The sequence below is a fragment of the Falco rusticolus genome, chromosome 4 (assembly GCF_015220075.1).
Source record: "Falco rusticolus isolate bFalRus1 chromosome 4, bFalRus1.pri, whole genome shotgun sequence".
NCBI classification, from domain to species: Eukaryota; Metazoa; Chordata; class Aves; order Falconiformes; family Falconidae; genus Falco; species Falco rusticolus.
This window is the reverse complement of record NC_051190.1, coordinates 78,670,145-78,690,311: the sequence shown is the minus strand read 5'-3', so window position 1 is coordinate 78,690,311 and position 20,167 is coordinate 78,670,145. Positions and strand designations below refer to the sequence as shown.

The 20,167-nt window shown below is 37.6% G+C and overlaps 1 protein-coding gene across 3 annotated transcripts in view; it reads left to right on the top strand.

Annotated features, from left to right (window-relative positions):
• ICA1 (islet cell autoantigen 1) overlaps nt 1-20,167 on the top strand; it is a 74,155-nt gene that overhangs the window by 43,220 nt on the left and 10,768 nt on the right. Inside the window, exons 7-12 of one of the 3 annotated variants that reach the window (XM_037383119.1) lie at nt 4,941-5,066; nt 5,255-5,353; nt 12,908-13,002; nt 15,057-15,106; nt 18,666-18,728; nt 18,857-18,898. In XM_037383119.1, coding sequence (XP_037239016.1) covers nt 4,941-5,066; nt 5,255-5,353; nt 12,908-13,002; nt 15,057-15,106; nt 18,666-18,728; nt 18,857-18,898 — 475 coding nt within the window. The remainder of the gene's footprint in view (nt 1-4,940; nt 5,067-5,254; nt 5,354-12,907; nt 13,003-15,056; nt 15,107-18,665; nt 18,729-18,856; nt 18,899-20,167) is intronic. The other 2 variants (XM_037383120.1, XM_037383121.1) reach the window with 2 other exon arrangements.

Genomic DNA, 20,167 nt, shown 5'->3' with positions numbered 1-20,167 from the left:
TCAATCTTGAACTTATAAAAAAAAAAAAAAAAAAAAAAAAAAGAAAAAATCAGTAAGTGCTTATATATGCTTCTGTAAAAGTGTAATGGGTACTCCTTGTCATAACACCACTCAAACTATGAAGCTATTACAGTTTTGTGGAAACTGAAAATCTAGTTCCATATGCTTTCTGTGCTATATGCAGAAATGCTGTAAGTTACACTAAATAATTTGTCCTCAAACTACAGCCTACTTCAGGTTGCATTTAATTTTCATGTAGTCTTTAAAACGATCAGGTATGCCAGAAAGTGCATACCTGACTTAAAGCAGAGATTTGTGCCAATTCCATCTGCTGGTAGAGTTTACCCAGAGTCTCCAGCAGGAAGGTTTGCTATATTCCAGGCATTTTTCCCTCTTGATTTACTTACCTCCCTCCTTCCAGCCTATGCACACACTGTGCATGCTTTTCAGATCAAGTAAGTGAGAGGTTGGGTGACAAATTAGACTGGAAGCATCTGTTTCTGCTTCTGTGCTGGAAATGCTGAGACAAAAATATACTGTATGTGAAGTGAGTTAGTGCATTTATCCAACATAACTTCACTTTGGAGATGATGCTTCACTAGGTGAATTGTCCCTGAAATTGGACTACTACTGAAAATAAATTTTGCATTTTATAGCAGACTAAAGGAAAGTTAATAACACAGATGTACTGTAGAGGGCATAAAGATTCACTGGAAATACATGACAAATCTGTATTTTAGTAGCTGAACATACTCAATAGGGTTTTCTAACTGTATCTGAACATTTATTTATTTTTTTAATGCTAGCACTCTTGAAGACTGGGAGTTTTCTGTTTGAATATAGGTTTAGGAACCTGTGTTAGTAAATATTTGCTCTTATAATCAAGCATTCCAGAATATGACCTTCAAGCCCTTAGGATTTAGGATTTTAACATTTCTTTATTTACTTACTTATTCTAGTCTTATGAAATTATTTCAGTTTTATCTGGCATCTTATAGTTTGTCAAGTTATTGATTTAATAAGATATTCCTTTCTAAATTTGTGTTTTCTTATGTGCTCTCTTCAAAGAATTCTATTCCATAAAAATTGTACTTAGATGTTTGCATTGGGAAATTAAAAACAGGGTGCTCCAGGTTGCTGCTTGGAAAAAGAAAAAGGTGAAGAGTAATAATCTCTTCTTGTGTCAGTACTACCATAAGATTTTCTTGTACAGCATAAACTTCACAACTAGCACCTGCAGTTTCAGGTGCTTAGGAGGTCTTTCATCATAAAATGTCCAAGTTGCATTTGGATCGGCGCAGTTCTCTTACGGTTGGTAAAATCCTGACACTTTTCAGACCAGGATGTTGAAGAAATTTTTTATGTTCAGCTTTAATGAAGTTAAATGTATGAGTAAAATTCTGCAGGACTGAAACCACAATGAGGTCCTCTTTCTCATGTCTTCGAGAGTAATTACAGAGAAAGGAGATTAGTATGTATTACATCAGCTTTCCCTTGAGTAGAAAACCAAAGGTTCATTCTAATGATTTGTGTGGTATTAAGTAGATTATGCTTTGTAAGCACTAAGGTTTTATACCTAATTCCTGAATCCACAAGTAATCTTAAAAGATGTCTAATAATAATTTGAAATGAAAATGCATTTATTGGCAAACATAAAAGGCAAAAGGTCATGCTGAGGTACTATGCGGTGTTCTTTCTTGGCTGTCCTGCACTGCTGCTGCAAAATGGAGAGTACTGCTCAATAAACTTTCAGTATATCAAAAAACCTAAAAGCATCCTTAATTTAATAGTTCTCACAGTATTGCATCTTCCCTGGGTGGCAAGAGAAATGTGTGGCATTTGGTAACACAGCATTAAGTATTTTGAATCATCTGTCTGAGCATGTCAAACATACGGGTTTGTATTTCACATTGTGTTGTAGATCTCCTCTTCCCCTTTATGAATGCTCTAGGTTTTAAAAGAGACACTAATTACTTGTTCAGTTAAGATAAATGCTGACACTGTCTCTTGCTAAATGTCCCTGAAGACTGTATGTAGGCAAACTACAACTCAAATTTTACAGGTTTTGGGGGGGGGTTAGATTTTTTCTCTCCTTTTGAGAAGTTGGAGAAATGAGGTAGACCCAAATCTCAGTCTGTTATATAAAGTCCTTGTACAGACTTGCAGTTGTAGAAATTAATAATGATATTTAGTAGTACTTTCTTTTTCTTGCGGCCCACCATCTTTGACAGAGTATTTATATCCCCCATATTTATATTTGTTGCTCACTTGAACTATCAGTCTACAAAGCCACATCTATTTTTACAGTGTTTCACCAGTGCTATGATATGCTGAATAGCAAAGGGATTCTGATTTCAGCTGCACCATTGTAGAATATAGTTTTATATGTGACACATTTCTACTGACATCAGTCAAATTTCTCTGGATTTTCATGGCTGTAACTGAGATGAGAATTTAGTCTCAAGTCTCACTAGGTTTTTCAAAGCCCTACAACATCTCTTACTTAAATACCTTCTTGTTGTAGCAATTCTTTCTGGCAAAAGATGTAGGTAATCCCATGTTTGGATTTCAGTTAGAAGTTCCTTTTTGCACAGGCCCATGTTTTCCTTCACAATTCTCTTCTTTAGACTGAAGTTGTAAATCTGTGCTCTCAGTCACTCACAGCTAAAGCAGATAAGGGATTTGAGGACCTAATGTAGGACAAAGGTGTTTTATCCAACACTGGATAAAGCTTCCACGCTCCTTTTGCCACTGTTCCCATCCTCCTCCATTGCTGCTTAATTTTGAAGGCAGGTAAGCGCTTTACCCACCCGGTGTTCTGACAAAACGATAGCGCATGGGGTGGGACTCTGGCATTCATAGCATGGTTTCTCACTCAGGCTTCACCAGGCACAAGCTGAAAGAAGTAGTGTAGAGCCCCTCGAGGATCTCAAACCAAGAGGCAGCTCATGCCAGTGTGGTTCCAGCTGGGTAAGGCTCTTCATAAAATATCGTACTTCATAGGGAGATATCTTGGCAGTAGTTGCTCCTTGCTTTTTGTATCATTTGTCATGCTTGCCAAGGGAGTAGAAGCCATGAGAGCAATTTCCTCCTTCCTGAGGGAATCAAGAATTCTTCCAGCTCTGGACACCCTCCTTTGATTTGAAACTCTTCATTATGCAAAAAAACCAAAGCAACTCATCAGTAAAATATTGTAGTCTTGTGGTTAGGGCAGTGGATCAGGTCATAGGTTTGAGGTGTGTTATTACCAGAACTCAAGATTTGTTTGTTGATTGCTTAGTGTAATATGTGGGGTTATCCTGGAAGACTTCCCCTTTTCAGGTGAATGCACTAACCGCAGCACTGTTTTATAAAGGTAGAGTATCACTGCTGTTCCTTTATTTCTCATTTAAAAAAAAAATAAAATTGTTTTCTAGGCATCACCTTTTTCTACGATTAAAATCTCACCTGTAGGATTCTGCATTTATTGGTAATTTTAAATTATAGTAGTTTCTTCCTTATGAACACATCAGGCCTATGATACATGCAGCCCTATTGGATTACTTACGCAGAGCTAAGCTGATCAGTGAAACAAAGTTTGCCTGTATCCAGCAGCACAAGAGTCCCACAATTTGTATGGGTAGGTCATCTGATGAATTTGTGATGCAGATCTTTTGCTGGTTTTCTGCCTGGTTGGAAGTCTCATATGCTCTAATTGAGTTTGGGAAAATAAGGTTAGAAATACGGTAAGCCTAGTGTTCCAGATTGCACTATGAGGTGTGTATTTGTCCTGTCTGCACAAGGAGCACAGGCACTTGCTTGCAAGGTTCTGGATTTACTTCTGAAGATCAGGAGCATATAGATTTCTCAGATCTTGTTTGAGTCTGTGCATTCTGAGCAAAATCAGTTTACTCTGTGATTTAGGCCAGTAAAGGAAAGGAAATGTATTTAATTTTCATTCGGTGGGTTTTTTCCACTGTGAAGGTTTTTTTGGGTAAAAACTTTATTGTAAATGTGAAAGAATAATAATAAGAAAAATAGGAAAATCATCATGGTTTATGATTTGATTGTTTTCCATTGTTTTTGGAAGAAAACCAAATTTTGCATACAAATTTTGTTATCAACAGATTTGTTTTGTTAATATAGTATTAGGGTAGTGTAAAAAGCTGTCATAAAAATGAGGGATCCTGGGTACAAAATACCTACATCAACTTTCTACTCCGATACCTGATCATGAGAATACCACTATTGTTGTCAAACATGTGCGGCTTGTGTAACAGAGGGTGTCTGGTATGTACTTAACAGGTGGTAGAATCATTTGAAAAATGAAAATACTTTGAAACTGAAATTGTTTGCTCCTAAGAAAGGGGACCTTGTTATTTTTCTTATAGCAATAAACAAGAGAAGCACTCCATTTTAGAAGGAAAACTTTAATAAGCCAATTTTTGTAGCAGTTCAAAGTTACTGAAGTGCTGTATTGTCAACAAGAGTTGCAGTTTGACTTTAAAGTTTGTTAGTGTAATTTGTCTCCTACTGTAGGTACATGGAGACATCTCTGTGTGCCTGTATGTTAGGTAGTAAACTTTTGTTCCAGATTTGTTGGCCAGGCTTTGAATTGTTATTTCTGTAGAGATATCAAAATGAGTGTTTTCCAATTATTATCTTCTCAGTATATATTTAATACTAATATCCATCGTATAAACAGGAGATAGAAAACAAAATTTCTTCACTGAATATATTAGAAAAATAGTAACATAGAAGATAGCGAAAGTCATATTTTAGCACGTATCAGCCTGCCATACATTAACTTCAGTGGGACTGATTCTATAAATAAACTTGTATATAAATTTTAATTGAGTCTGTTCAGTTGTCTGATTTCCCTAAAATCTGTATTAGTTCGCTGTTCTGTGAAAAACAGAGAAAAAAATTCACTACATAAACAATTGCCCCTTTGTTTGAAGGTTCAAGCTCAAGTGCGACACGCAAAACTCAACTTTGACAAACTGAAGACTGATGTCTGTCAAAAAGTGGATCTTTTGGGAGCGAGCAGATGCAACCTACTTTCTCATGTGTTAACAACCTATCAGGTATACAAATAAATTGTTGACTCCAAAAGAAATATTTCCTGTTGATATATGGGGGTTTTAAGAGGTTACCGTGGCAATATTCTACTGTAAGAGTATGTAACTCGTATTGGAGGAGAGATGTGAAGATTGCACTGAAAGCAGATTGTTGTTAAGCTAACGCTGCATTAAAATTTTATCCTACCTTACAGACAACCCTTCTTCATTTTTGGGAGAAAACTTCACACACGATGGCAGCCATCCATGAAAGTTTCAAAGGTTATCAGCCATATGAATTCACTATGTTAAAGGTAAGGAATGTATAGATATGTTTGTTTGCCCCGTGATAACCAATAAGAGATCATACAAGGATGTGGAAAGTACACATTCATATTTTTTCCATATATTATCTGACAATTTTATCCCTGTTGTGTCTTCTCATTTAAATACAGGTTTTCTGTTTAATGCACTTCTGGCTAGCAGGATCAAAATCTGCGTGTAGAGTGCAGTGACTAAGGAATATTTCAAAGGAAGACATTATTCAGGGCTGGACTTATGTATGTGTTTAATGCTAACTGGGATTATGTTTGATTATTCCTAAAGAATCATAAAATCCAGCAGAATTAGGGACTTAAGTTGCTCTCCAAAATCTCACAAGTGAATTAATATTTTGCATCTGTTTTTAAAAACTCACACGCTTTAAGAACACCGTATTGGACTGAATAGGAGTACATGGATACTCAGGGCTCCAATACTTGTACTCAGACTTTTTAACCCTTAACTGATCTGGGAAATACTGTTTTGCTTGATTAGTGATATTTGCTGATCCTTTATAATCTTTGAATATGGAATATGTGCAATATCTGACTGACGTCTGAGTTCAGAGTTTTACCAGGTGTCTAAAAATAATCATTCAGCACTGTGTATTTTCCTGGTCATGCCTGCCCCTGATATGAAGTTGCTTTGCCTATTGCAATTCGAGGTTCAGTAGAGGAGTGGGAAAACAGTGAAAAAAAATGTTAATTTTCCAGTTATCCCCATAGACATCTTTGTCCTGTAGTTATTTTTGTGTAACATAATAACTATGTGATTGCCTGATCCTGTTTGCATGGGAGAAAAATAACATTTGTCTGAAGGAGGCCCGACAAAAAGGTTACCATCGGGAGCAAAGTGGGGAATGAACAGCTTGCGGCAAAGTCACTTTTGCTTGGAGAGACAACCCAGTTTGAAAATGGTTACCAGTCATGGCCTCAATCTATGAGACACATGTGCATATGACACCCAGAAATGGAAGTTGGGCTGCATTGTGCTATATATAGCCCGTGGCTACCCCAGAGCTCCTAGAAAAGGGGCACCTGGAGGTATAAGGTTTAATTCACCCCAGATACCAAACTTGTCTGTACATGACTATGCTATATTTAAAGTTGTTTTCTAGAATGCGGGTTGGGAGGGAGCAGTTTCTGAACTTTGAAGTGCATAAAGAGCTTGTGGAGACTGTTACTCCTGCAGCTTGAAACATCACAACAGACCAACCAACAAAAAAATGTCAAGCTCAACCTCTCCTAGCTGAGGTCAAAAATAAAAGAAGGCTCATAAATGTTTTCATCTTACCTAGCCTCTGAAGAATCCTGTCTTGCAGAAGTCCTCGTTCGCTATGAAGTTAACATAACTAAGCTTCTTTCTTGCATAGTCCACATCATGAAAGACGGGGTTTAGACAGAGCTTATATCCAGATTTCAGCAGGAGACAGCTGGGCATAGGTCTTGACATTGCTAGTAATTGCCTGCAGACGCCTCCCATTGCAACAGTGTCTAGTTCACAGCCTGGGTACCATGCTGGTGGGCTGTTTTCACAACTTCCTGGTCTTAGAAGGTTTCTGAGGAATTTTTTCTCTTTGCTTTGATACAAACCAATTCCAGTCTTCATTTTGTGTAGGTAGCCTATATTGTTGCTGGGTATTTATTCGTTATTCTCTTTTATATCTAAAAATGTGATTATTTGAACAAGACATACTATGTTTCAAAATGTACAGTAACATTTGGACACTTTGGAGATAAACTTGTACAGAAAATGCACCTGTTCTGAAGTGTGGAGTACCCTTGTGATGGAGGATGAGAGAGGCTGGGGGTGCTTGTTATTTTCTGAACTTCCTCCTGTGAAAGATTTCAGTATAATCTGAATTTGAAATTAGGGTGGGAATCTATGATGAAGAAATACAATCTATATTGAGTCCACACGTGTAACAAGCACTCCCTTGATGCAAAAAGTTACTGTAAAAATGGCTGTGAATATTGTATTGTGTTTAGGATGCAGCCTAACTTTGTTATGAGAATCTTAACCATTTTTATTGTTGGCCTGCTGTGCTGAAAAGATGTGATTTCCTGGTTTTTGCGGTGGTATGTATGCTGAGAAATTATGCTAATCAGGAGGTAGTTTTATACTACAGTTTCATGGAAGTCTGTGCTTTCAGAAAACAGCTGCTTGGGAGTAAGACTTTTGTATCAGTTCTTTATTTCTTTCCATCTCTAGAGCATGGTACCATTTTCTGTACCAAAGTTAAGTGTCCTCCATGATCTCTTTTCCCCCAGTTAGTAGTTTCTGTTTGTTTATGTTATGTGATTGCTAAGGAGATTAAATCGAAATCTGGTGGTTGCATCAGGTGAGGTTCTGTTGCCTAAAAGAATAGAAGTCTGCGGCTACTTCAGGTGCCTTACTAGGGTAAGTCACCACCTCTGCTTGTCATTTCTGAAGGGTGTAAAACTCCCGTGAGTCCCGTGTCTCCTCTGCTAGACCTGGGTGTGGAACAACAGGTATTTATGGTTAGGGATCTGATCCCTACCAATCATACCATATGTTCGTGCCAGAGTAGCTATATATTAAGAAGGACCTGCAGCTAATTCTACATTGAGATTACATGGTGTTATTTTTTTATGAAGCACTAATAAATGGCTATAGCTGATCTAGGTTAAGTGTAGTTTCTGATGGAGAAACTTGTGGTCTAAAAATGTACCCAGTGAAGATGCCATGTTTGCTTTGACTTTATGCATTAAAAATATACAAGCAGAATATATAATTGCTTAAAACATACATAAAATGTTTCGGTGTGCCCATTTCTACATTTAATTGGGAGCTGTCCCTTTTAGAATATTTTTCCTTTTCTTGTATCTTAAAAGGAATCTTTCCTAGAAGAAAATATTGAATTTGGTTCTTGCAATCTTTTATGATTCCAGTTCTGATACTACCAGCTTAATTTTGCTCATACAAATGATTCTTCTGAATTAAACTAAGCATACATGTATGTAGGATTAACATTTTACTTTAAACAAGAATTTAAAGGAACTGTTAACATTTGACTTAGACATAGATTGTCTTACTGAAAATTAGAAGGTGTTATGTACTGGAAAATTACTATTTGTAGTTTGTACTACGAATATATTCGGGTACCAGGTTTACCTCAGGAAAGAGACTCTTAAATACCTCTTGGGATTGTTTCTGGAAAGAAAACATTGTCTTTAGAGATGTTTGCCAAGCGCCCTTAATGAAAAGCAGCCCATTTGTTTTCTTTGCTTCAGGGTATATGCTGAGAGTAGTATAATTGTGCTATTGCAGCTGTATTTCCTAACCGTGAGTTTTATGCTTGATGAAAGATGATTATTAATGTGCTAACAACTCTATGTATCGTGATGTAAAAGTATCTGTTACTGTATGCATTGCTGTAATACTAAAGATGATGGGCTGCTGTTTTGTTAAAGCCTTTAAGGTCTCATTGTCTTGAAATTACCATATATCAAATGAGTTCACATTTATTGCAGGGGCTACTTTTCATGAATAATACCTCTTTCTAATTTCTGTCACTGTTTATTTGCTTTAGTTACTTAATGAAAATTTAGTTGCATTTTTTACATTTTAATGCTATAATACCAAACTTCCTGAAGAAGCCTGGAAATAATAATAGCCCTGGTAAGGGAGTCAAAAGACGTAAATCTCAGGGCATCCATTTATTTCTGTGCAAAGTGGAATGCATCTGCCTGTGTTCCTAATGTGGTTTGGAGAACTCTATCTGAACAGGTACTACAAAATTGTTGCCTTCTGCTGACCTCTGCTGTAGTCTCCTATCCTTTCTTGTTCCTGTTCGCTGCAGCATGACTTTATGCATAGGTCAGATTACATATAATTTTATATTTTAGGGGTTTTGTAGGGATTTTTTGTGGAGTGGGTTTTTTTTTTTCTGATGAATCTCCATGAGGAAATTCTGAGAGTACTTGCTTCTCCTCTTCCCTTTCCGTTCTCCCCCCATATGAAACATATCCAAGTTTTTGTCTCTTCAGTGGTGTTGCACTTCTCCATATGCACCATGAGGTCCTGGGATATATCCCTGTCTCCTGGACCTGCCCTTAGCTGTATTGCTTTGATTCTTTCTCAGTCAAGAGGAAGCACATTAGTTGTCCAAGGCACTTGGGGGGAACTGTGGGCGAGCTGAGTGCGTTGTCAAACTCTGGTGATTTAATTGCAGAGGATGGGTTTTGTGTGCAGTCCAGATGATCTTGGCTTGACTTGATAGCAGCCCAGAGGCAGGTGAAGGAATTTTGTGAGTAGCAGTCAGACTCAGAATGGTGCCTGAGCTGGAACCAGGGTTAACTCTGCGGCAGAGGCACCCTTTGTCAGCTTGGATATTTGGTCTGAGTACTGGGAGCGTGCAAAATATCACTTGGTGACTTTTGGTTGTAGGAACAGGCAAGACAGGCAGAGTGAATTCACTGTGAACTTGCTCTGCTACCATGTACAGTCTTACCCTGATAGTAAGTATATTTTTATATATATATATGTGTGTGTATGTATATATATAGTAAAAGAGAAATAACCAAGCTAGGAAAATAGCTTTCTGAACGTACAAGGATCCTGCCTTAAGCCACATACTGGTGTAGCTCGCAACAGAGTCTGTATGAGTGCCCCTGAGCGAAGTTACACAGTTGTCTGCTCTGAACCAGTGAAGTCAGGGACACTTCATACACCCAACTGAAAGGTGCTTGCTTTTGTCTGAACTCAGTCTGTGTCTTTACAGTCTCGTTTAATCACTACACTTGCTAGATGATGGGACTTCCCTTCTTCTGATGTAACCTGAAACAATTAGAATTGTTAGTGTGATTTCTATGCATGCTGACAGTAGTGATCACGTTACCATGGGTTCACGTTTAGAAAATGGTTGAGAGTAGCTTTTTAACACTCAGTTTTATTTCATACCCATTCTCTAGCTTTTTAAAATCTTTATAAAAAGATAACTCAGTTTGTAGTGCACGTCACCATGTGGAGCAGAGGGGGAGGCAGGGGAGAGAAAAATAATTTCATTATTTGCTATCAGAATTTGAGGGAATATTGTCTGAATTATATTATTATATTGAATTATTGTATTAAAATAAATCTACTGATTTAAAACAATATTTATCATAATCTCCATTGAAATCAAAGCTATATTTCAGAGCTATGTTTATTTTTCTAATACAGGAAATAGTAACTGCCATTATTGTCATGCTGTTTCCTTCCCAAGGTGCTTGTGAGCTCCATTCTATATGCTGTTTCCGTGGTTTGATCACAGTTCTTTAAATATGGACTTCCTGAAACACTTACAAAGGAAGCACCATAATATAGTTCCTTAAAGACGGATGCTGATTCCTCTGTATTTCTCTTGGTGAAGATGCAGAAGATTTTTACTCCTGATAACTTTCTTTAACTGGTATAATTAGGCAGCAGTTAGAGTAGTTCTGTTGTTCAAAACCATTACATCCTTCTTGGGGCAGGCTCTGTGCTGCTATACTTAGTGGTAGGTGTAGCACCACAACTGGTGCACCGTCACCTCCTGATTACAGTGGACTGTGTCTCCTACTGTGAAGGTGTCCCAGACAGTTCAACTGCCTGGTGCCTGGAGGAGTACGGTCCCCATAATGCAAAGCTCTGCTGTCTTTCCCTGCACTGCACTTTTCTACAAGTATAGTGCATATTCTTACATTTTTGAGCTCTAATCCAGGTCTTCTTTGAGGCAATGGAATACTTCCCATCAATTTGTCCCTTCGTGTGGCAGGAAGGTTGGAACTAGATGATCTTTAAGGTCCCTTCCAACCCAAACTATTCTGTGATTCTGTGATTCTGTGATTAATGTTAATAGTACAAGAAGTACAGTCTAATCAATAGCCAGTACAAATGCAGTTAAAGGGTAATACATTCATTCATAGGTGATCCAGCTGAGGTGGCTAGTGTCCGTTATTTGGAATCCAAGAAGTAGATTTACGTGTGATCCTAGTTAGCACTGTTACAGTGTCAAAAAAAAGTGTCAACCACAGAATAAGATAAATGTCTTTAATGCCTCTTTATTATTGCTGCTTTTGTGCATTTTGATGCATGATGTCTGCAGTGCTAAAGGTGCTTATGACAAATTAATCTGTGGTTCTAGATAGAAGAATTAACTTACTGAGAGGATAAAAATGCAACTGCAGTATACAACAGGTCCATTAGTTTGGTTTCCAGAGCACTAAATATAGATTTCCTCATACAGACAAGTACTGAGCCAAGCAGAAATTGGAATGCCCCTTCTGGGGACTCATCTGTCCCAGTTAACAGGACAGTGCAAACAAGACCTGCAACATGCCTGGGAATGCCTTTCTTGTAACAGATGGGCTGGGAACTCTTAACTTCTATTCAATAGATGGGATGACTTATAGACCATGGCTTTTATTTTGTTTTACTATTCTGATGAAACATACTACCACTTTGTTAAAACTCCAGATGCAAACCCACTACATTTTTGTGTTAGTTAGTTTTGGCACAAAAGGGGTTTATTTGCTTTAGCCTCAGCTTTTGGGGGGGCAGCGGGAGAAGGTGGGTGAGGTGCACTACTATGGATATCAGTGAGACGTAAATAAACTTAATTAAAAGTGGTCAGGACTATTCACATGAAACATGGTTTTATTTTTCTGAAACTGAGTTGGACTTTGGAAAGAGGAGCATGTTTTCACCTTCACAGCAAAACCATTGGATAGAGCCAAATATTCACATTGCGAATATCTGTGATTATTTAATTACTAACTTCAGTTACTTAATTTTTCATACAGAAATCCTAATTAATGCATAACAGGGACAAACCGTAGTATATTTATCACATCTGTGATCTCAAAGAGTCAGTCTACAATCTTTTATGTGGTAGGTTGTTCAAACATCCAAATTTTTGTTATAAAAATACTGACTATGAAACTGCAAATTGTTACCTTGTAGCATGATCTTTCAGATTACAAAGGGACAGCAGGGTTTCAGAATACCACACCTGAACTTCCATCTGTCTAATCATCCAAGATTTTAACCCTCATTTTCAGATTGAGAGTACATGTAGTACCTTCCCACTACACTACAGTTGCCAAGGTTATGTGAGTAGGTGTGTCAGGAAAATAAGAGAATAAAGAAGAAGAAAAGCAGTATATGAGGAACAAACAGATGTAAGGAATGAATTTTTCTGATCTTCAAAAAAAAAAAAAAAAAAGGCAAACCTCCCAAATGGCAAAGAAACATGCACTCAGTGCCTGCTTTGCACATGGTATAGATTGTTTTACTTAGAAATATTTGAAACAGAATATGAGCTTAGAAGTAGCCAGGAGTCACCTTGTTACATAAAGTGTATTATTGTGACCCAATTTGAATGAGTATCTTCTAACATTTTTTATTTTGCTTGTTTGAGTCAGATATAGTTTTGATACAGCTCAAAAATGTTCTTGCATAATTTATGTAGGTTCTGTAGCCTGGTTTGGCCTTAAATGATAAACTTCTGCTTAACTGATTCTATTTTGTTTTTTCTCTTCATTTATATTACGGTTATGATCTAGAGCTTACAAGATCCTGTGAATAAACTAACAGAAAAAGCAGAAAAGGAGGACCTGCAGATTGAAAGCACCAAATCAGTACAAGATCAGCAGAGTCAGTAAGTCACATGGCCTTTATATTAAAATAATAAGCATTTTTTTCTATAATCTGCTTTCTCATTGCTAAAGTCACTGAACATTTATAAATGGAAATACAGACACAGCTAGTCTGATCATATTAGCTAACAGTAAGCTTAATACAAGAATTCCTGAATTGTTGCAATGTGTACATGAAAACTAATAAACTTTACGGTGAAATTAAGAGCTTGAAAAAGACCCATTAAACCTTTTATATGCTTTTCATCTTTCCTAGCCTTCTCTTTATTTCTCAGCTTTTGCTTCAGTTTTTCTTTAGCAAAAGAAATGGTAAACAGCTACACATGGGAGAAGATATATGGGCATTGTATTTCTCCCTTCAGCAGCATCTCCTTTCACCTGGGAATAGGATATGGATTCCTGATTGCTTTGAGCAGCGATTAGTTTTTGTAATGTATACAGCATCAGTTAGTAATCCAATGAAGCAGTAGGTATTTAGTATATAGTACATCTAAGTGAGCTGATGCTATCAAGGTTTGAGTTACCTGTAGTTCTGAGGCTGAGAGACTTATGAATGGGCTGCTGTGGGGAGCGGAGAACAGGAGAACGAGATGCAATCCCTCCCCTACGGGACCATCAGGATTCAGGATTCAGTTGCGAGGAGATGCAGTGTTGATATAATCCTGCTGCCACCTGTTGTTTTGACAATCCCTGGTTAAATGAAGCACCCAGCAAAGGATCAGTTGTCAAAAAGCAGAGAACAGCTTGACTGATTAGTGGATTTTTCTCGGTTATTTGTAATAATGGATTTTTCAGTTTTGCATTCCTTTTACTTGTTTAGATTCAGAACCAAAGGCAAAAACCAGTTTATAAATTGGCCAGGCTTGATGCTATTCAGATTAGAAAAGACTCACCCAAGTACCTTTTAGCAGGTGGTTGTTGCCACAGCACTTCCTTGAATCTGCTGCATCTCCTGACAATAATAAAGAATTTCATAAACAATTGTTTTCCTCAATGTTTGAATATAAAGTTCTAGAATGAACACATGACTTAGGCAAGATGTGCGCATTGGCACCTACCAGCAAATGCATCACATGCCATGTCATGATTGTCCTTGGTTTTATTTATGGATTGTATTTTTCCTTGTCTGTCAAAGAACAGGGAGGGAAATGTCACCATTTCTGCTGTCTAAAACAAACCATAAATAAACATCAAAAATTCTAGAAGAATTACTCAAAGCAAAGCTTTTAAAATCCTCATGAACTTCCCATTCACACTAAACGTTCATTATACTGGAGTATAGCCTGCATCTAATTCTCCTCTGCTCTGCCACAAGCCTATTCTCAAGAGCAGGGCAGGTGGCTCCTCCTGTCCTGTAGCTACTAGGGGATGGGAGGATGTGCCTGCGCAGTCAGTCCTCTTCAGTGCCACATCAGCCTTGTGGCTGCTTCATTCCCTACTGGTTGAATGGTGTTACACAAAGTAATAGCAGTTAGAAGGTATGTACTCTTCATTGAAGAGTATATTTTTTTACATGCAATTTGTATAAGAATTGCATGTAAACCCCAGCTTTTTTTTTCTGTCAAGAGCTTTTTCATCAACACTGCTGATGTGTTTTTCTAGAAATCTGCTGACATAGGACAAAACTCACGTGACTGTTGATTTTTAATTAGTTGCTGTTAAAAAGACAATTGCAAAGTGGGGTTTTTTTTTCGGTTTTGGGTTTTTTGGGGGGACAGTTGTATCTCCTTCATGATAGTTATGAAAGACCAAATCTGGAAAACCAAATTCACTGTACTTTTCATTACAGAGATTTAGTTAGATTAAAAATGGAAAGGTGGTAGGTTTTGATAGTTGGTCTTCAATCTAATTTTGGTTTTAACAGACTTCCACCAATGAAATAGTAAAAGTTAAATAACCAACCAGCATTACAGCAAATGCAAGAGCCCATCTGAATTATTGTTTATTTATTATTGATATGATTTTATAGTGATGTGACCAAAGAGAGAAAAATGTATTATTTTTCTGTAGCCTTAGAATACTATTCTCAACTTTTCTCTTATTCTTTCAAATTAAGGTTGATATCATTAGATGAGGAAAGCCATACCAAGGAGTCAAACTATTCAGGTATTTTATTTCACGCTATCATAACTTTCTGAGTGCTGTAATGCATGTTTTTTTCATTTTTGTTTTCTATATGTTCAGCTTCACCCAGCGAATCCTTACAAATGCATCAAACTCAAGGCCAGGAATATCTGTTAAAACTAATCTCTTACATGTCATTCTATTACTCTTAGATAGGTCAAATAGCTTGTCTTCCAAAGTATAGTTCTTACATTGGGCATGTCTTCAAGGAAAGGATCTACGGATTAGTAGGTGTCAAGACAAGGAAACCACGACACTTAGCTTGCTAGTTTGTTCCAGTGATTAAACATGTACTATGTGAAGAACTTGATGAATTCAGTAGAACTTCTGCCCAAAAGTTAGGCAAAGTCATATTCAGCTGCTGCTAATGACCTGATAGGTTGTATTACCCGGTGACACAGCCAGGCTCTAACTGGAGGTGCATGGTGAAAGAATGGGAGGCAGTGGACACAAGTGACAGAAAGGGAAAATAGCATTTACAGTAAGCGTGGTGAGGTGCTGGAAAAAGTGCATGGACTTTTTGAAGTCCTCCCTGATTGAAGACCTCCCTGGAGATCCCTAAGACTTGACAGAACATATCCCTGTGGAACCTGACCTAAGTTCATAGCTGACTCTGCTCTGACAAGGATCTTGGCCAAGATGACCCCCAGAGGTCCTTCCAGGCAAAGTAATGCCATGGCTTATATTATATCTTTTTCTACTAAATGAATGGAGAATCGTTTTAATATGTGGTATTGTATTCTCCATGAAGATACTTAAAATCAAGACTCCTCTCGGATCTTCATTTTGACAGGCTAAGCATATTGATGCCTTGAGACATCTTCCCTACTCCTTTATTTCTGAAGTTTTTGTTTCCATTCCACTTTAGAACATCCCTTTAAAAATATGAAATATATAATTGTGCAAGACATTTCTGATGTTGGTCTCTGCTGTCATGTTTCTGGAAGGCAAAATCACATTCCTGTTTCTGTATCCAAGAAGGATATCTCATTTTGCTGCAACATCAAGTTAGAAGCTCGTATTTGAATTTGTTGTTTATCAAGTCTCAGTTCCTTTTGGGCACAGCTTTCCAGGATTCATTCTTCCTTTGTGCAGTATGGCTTATATTTGTTATTCCTAGAGATATGACTTACGACTCAGTGGTATAAAACTCTCCCAGCTCTGACCACAGAAACTGAATGACCACCTCTATAGTCTGTTTGCACAATTTTTTCAAGAGTGATATTGTGTTTACTTCCAGATGAGTGCTAAAGCCATTGAATAGTGATCGATATAACACTAAACCTTGCCGATCTAAACTAAAAACACTTCTACTTTGCAATTATTTCTCCTAACAACTGTTTTTTGACATCTGTTAGTTGTCATGTTCCTAATCCATTCAATATGTTCATTACAGATATTATGCAGTGCTAACTTTTTAGCTGGAAGGCTATGCAGTGCAAAGTCAAGTTGTTTCTAAACAAATATCTTTACCAAAGAAGGTTCATAGCTTTATCAAAGGATGAAATTAGTTGGGTTTTTTTAACTAGGTCTGCTTTCCATAAAAGCACCTTTTATTATAGGAGCATTTATTATGCTCGTTCTCTTTTGCTGAATCCCATACTGAACAGGATTCAGTTAATGTTTTGCCTAGGAGTAGTGGTGAGCTACCAGCCCATAAGCTACCTACAGTTACTTGAGTCACCCCGTTTATTGTTGTTGTTGTTTGGGTGTTTTTTGTAATACTGACACAATATTACCACTTTTCCGGTGTTTTGATGTTTCACCCATTTTGCAATTAATTAGATCAGATATCTCTTTGATGAGATATTTTAATATTCTTGGATACAAAATCTGGCTTGTATTTTCTTAACAGATGTTTTCTAGAATCTCAGTTACTTATGGACTGTAAAATATTTCACCATCATCCATAATATAAATAACTTGTGCTTTCTCTTTCTCCGTCGCCCCTAAAAGGAACTGAAGTATTTTGGAATACTTCTGCCTGCTCAGCTAAATTTTTCCATCTCCATACACTAGTGGGTCTGTGCCATTGCTAAGATTTTTTTTTTTCTTAAAGTACTCTATATGAACTAAAGTAATACAAATGTAGTGCTACTAGCGATGGAGCTGTGTTTCTTCTTAGTTTTCCTCATCAACTACTTCATGACTTGCAATTTTTTATCATTTGCGCTGGATTTTCCCTTAATATACTATGGATGTTTTTAAGATTGGTGCCATCATGTTTACAACAGAGCTAAGGCAGGATTTCAGCAACAGTTGTGCTTTCTTCATTACAGAATTGCGGCCATCCATATCCCACCATTCGTGAACTTCCATTTCTGATTTTTCTTTTCTCCCCTTTTCAGTCACTTTAGGTTGGGTGTTTCCCCTTTAGCTTTGTGCATTGTCCTTTTATGGAAGCATCATGTCTATTTGTCCACGTGTGTTTATGCCTCTCCTATCTATATCTGGTGTTGTAAGATGTGATCATGGGTCCTTAAATGACCAGCTGATTCTAGTGCAGGTAGCATGTTTCTGTCATTGTCCTGGTAAAGCCTTGTTAAAATAATACGATTCAAACAGCAAGCTGTTCTGATTCATGCAGTTCTGCTGAACAGGCCTTAGAAAGGGTTTGGCATTCAGTTTTTATTCCCCTATGGAGAATTTTGTTTCTCCTTTCCAGCCTCAAGTTTGAGGCTTCCAGCAGATCTGCCTTGCAGTTGTGATAATACTGTAACCAACCTCTTCATTTGCCTTTAGAGCTACAGACTTAGTTGTCTAGTTCCTCAACAGTTAATGGGGAGAGAAAGGCATGTTCAGCAGGTAATTCATCCCTCCTGTTTTGCTACATATCTTAAATGAGATTAATCACCTGAGAGAAGCGTCTTTCTTTTCACTGGTAAATGGAATCTAGATGATTGTTTTGACTCTGTGTCTAATCTAAGAAACTTGCTCAGAACTTAAGGTTAGTTAGGGTTGGGACATGGTGGTGGTTTTTTCACCTCTCATAGCCTATAACGCTGAGCTATACATTTTCCATCCTATTGGTCTTAGCCCATTTATTTTCCTGCAGAAGAGGTGCTTATATACTGACCTGGGGTGCTTTGGGGGAAGATTCCTTTTCCCCATTCCCAGAGTCGGTGTCATGAGGAAGAACATATTGTCAAGGATGGTGATTTAGGGAGTAATGAGGTCCTGGCATTCTTGTGCTCTCTCCTGGCCTGTGTAAGTGCAAGCCTCTGAAAGAAGTGTCCCCGCTTCTGAAGGACGGCAGTGACCCGTCTGAGTTTTTCAGTTGTCTCTGTTGGATGCACTCAAACTGGAGATGGGCAAGTGTGGCAGGGCGGTGATTCAAAGGAAGGTTCCCCCCAAGTTATTACTACGAAATCTGCCCCACCGCTTAGAAATGCTCATATCTTGAGTCTTTCATCCATTGTGACCAGGTTCATTTAAAATGTGAATCCAAACAACCATTGCATGTTGATCTTACAGTGACGTTGTTTACAAGCATGTTCTTGTGCCAAGTGCAATTTGACATGTTTATGGATCTCAATTACAGCTGACAATGGCAAGGATGTCATATCCACGTTACAAGGAAATTGTAACCACAAGCAGAACTCAGGTGAAGAGACTTAAGAAAACTGCCTTTGGGGCTATACATACTGATTGTCAGTGTACTGCAGATCTTCCTTTGTTGCTTTTCTTTTTTCTTTTTTTTTTTCCTTTTTTGTTGTTTTGTTTTGCTTTTAGGTGCCATAGATGACTTAGTAGACCTGCAGCCTCAAGAAAATGGTATGCAACATTTGTGCATGTTTTTTTCATCTGCTTTTCAAGTATACTTTTCATCTTGGATCCTAATTGTTTTCATAATCTGAGAGGTTGAATGAAATTATTCAGCTGCATTATTTAAACAGTGTTAAAAGAAACTCAACTTCATATACATGCAGATGCACTATTTCTGATGTAACAGTAAGAAGTAAACCTTCCAGGGGATAAAACACATTGTAACAGGGATTCAAAATTAGGTATACCAGACTGTATCGTATCTGCCCTGCTGAAGTAGGTTCCACTGTAATCCTTACCCCTCCTATAACATTTCACAAACTTTTCTTTTTGGTTCTTTAGTTGTTGTATCACAACCGATTGGCAATACACTAGTAACCACAAGATTTTATATCAGAAATGTACATATCAGAAACAATTTATATAGTCCATTTAAAACCATATAAGAGCTGATGACTGCTTTCAGCCAGATAGTGAATTAAATCTGCTGTGCTGTTCTCATACACACATGAGAAAGCAATTTTTCATTCCAGGCTCTACTCCTATCCTTACACTTTTGTTAGATCCATGGCAGCTCAAGGGGATGTGCTGTTTTTTTCCAAGTATACTGTTTTACCATGTAACACATTAAAGATCTGGCTAAAAGTTTTATATTGAGTTTTCATATGTGGTAAGAGTATTGCCTATAATTTCCAATTTGCTTTTCACTCAAACATCTCAGAGGAATGAGTAAAAAAACCTTCAACAACAATAAAAGCAACTGTGGCAACGCAAAAAGCAAGTAAAGAAGCAAAGAAAAAAAATCCCTTTCTGCGGTTTAGTCAGAGAGTGTAATTTGGGGTATTTAAGGCACTGCCTTCATGGTGGGTAAGGCAGAGAGCATTTGCAAACACCTTGACTTTGGATTTGCCACAGGCAGCCTTTTGCGCTGTGGGGAAACTACCTGTGTGGGGAATCGCCCATAAAGGTACAAACAGGGAACGGTCCTGAGCTGTCTGTGCAGAAGCAGCTCTAATCTGTGGGTACATAAGGTAGTGATGCCTTTTGTGCCTAATAGAAAACGTCGATGCAAGTCTGATAGTGGCCTTTTTTCTTCTGGTTTTCCGCTTACTCAGTTCTATTATTTGTTGGACCTTCTTAGTGGAGATGCAGATACTGCATACAAGTATTGGTCATACAAGTTTAGCTATGTCAGTTAGAAGGCTATTTTTTTTTCCTTTAGTCAAGTACTTAATACGAAAACAGTTGTGGGGTGGCTACATCAGATAAGGATGGTTA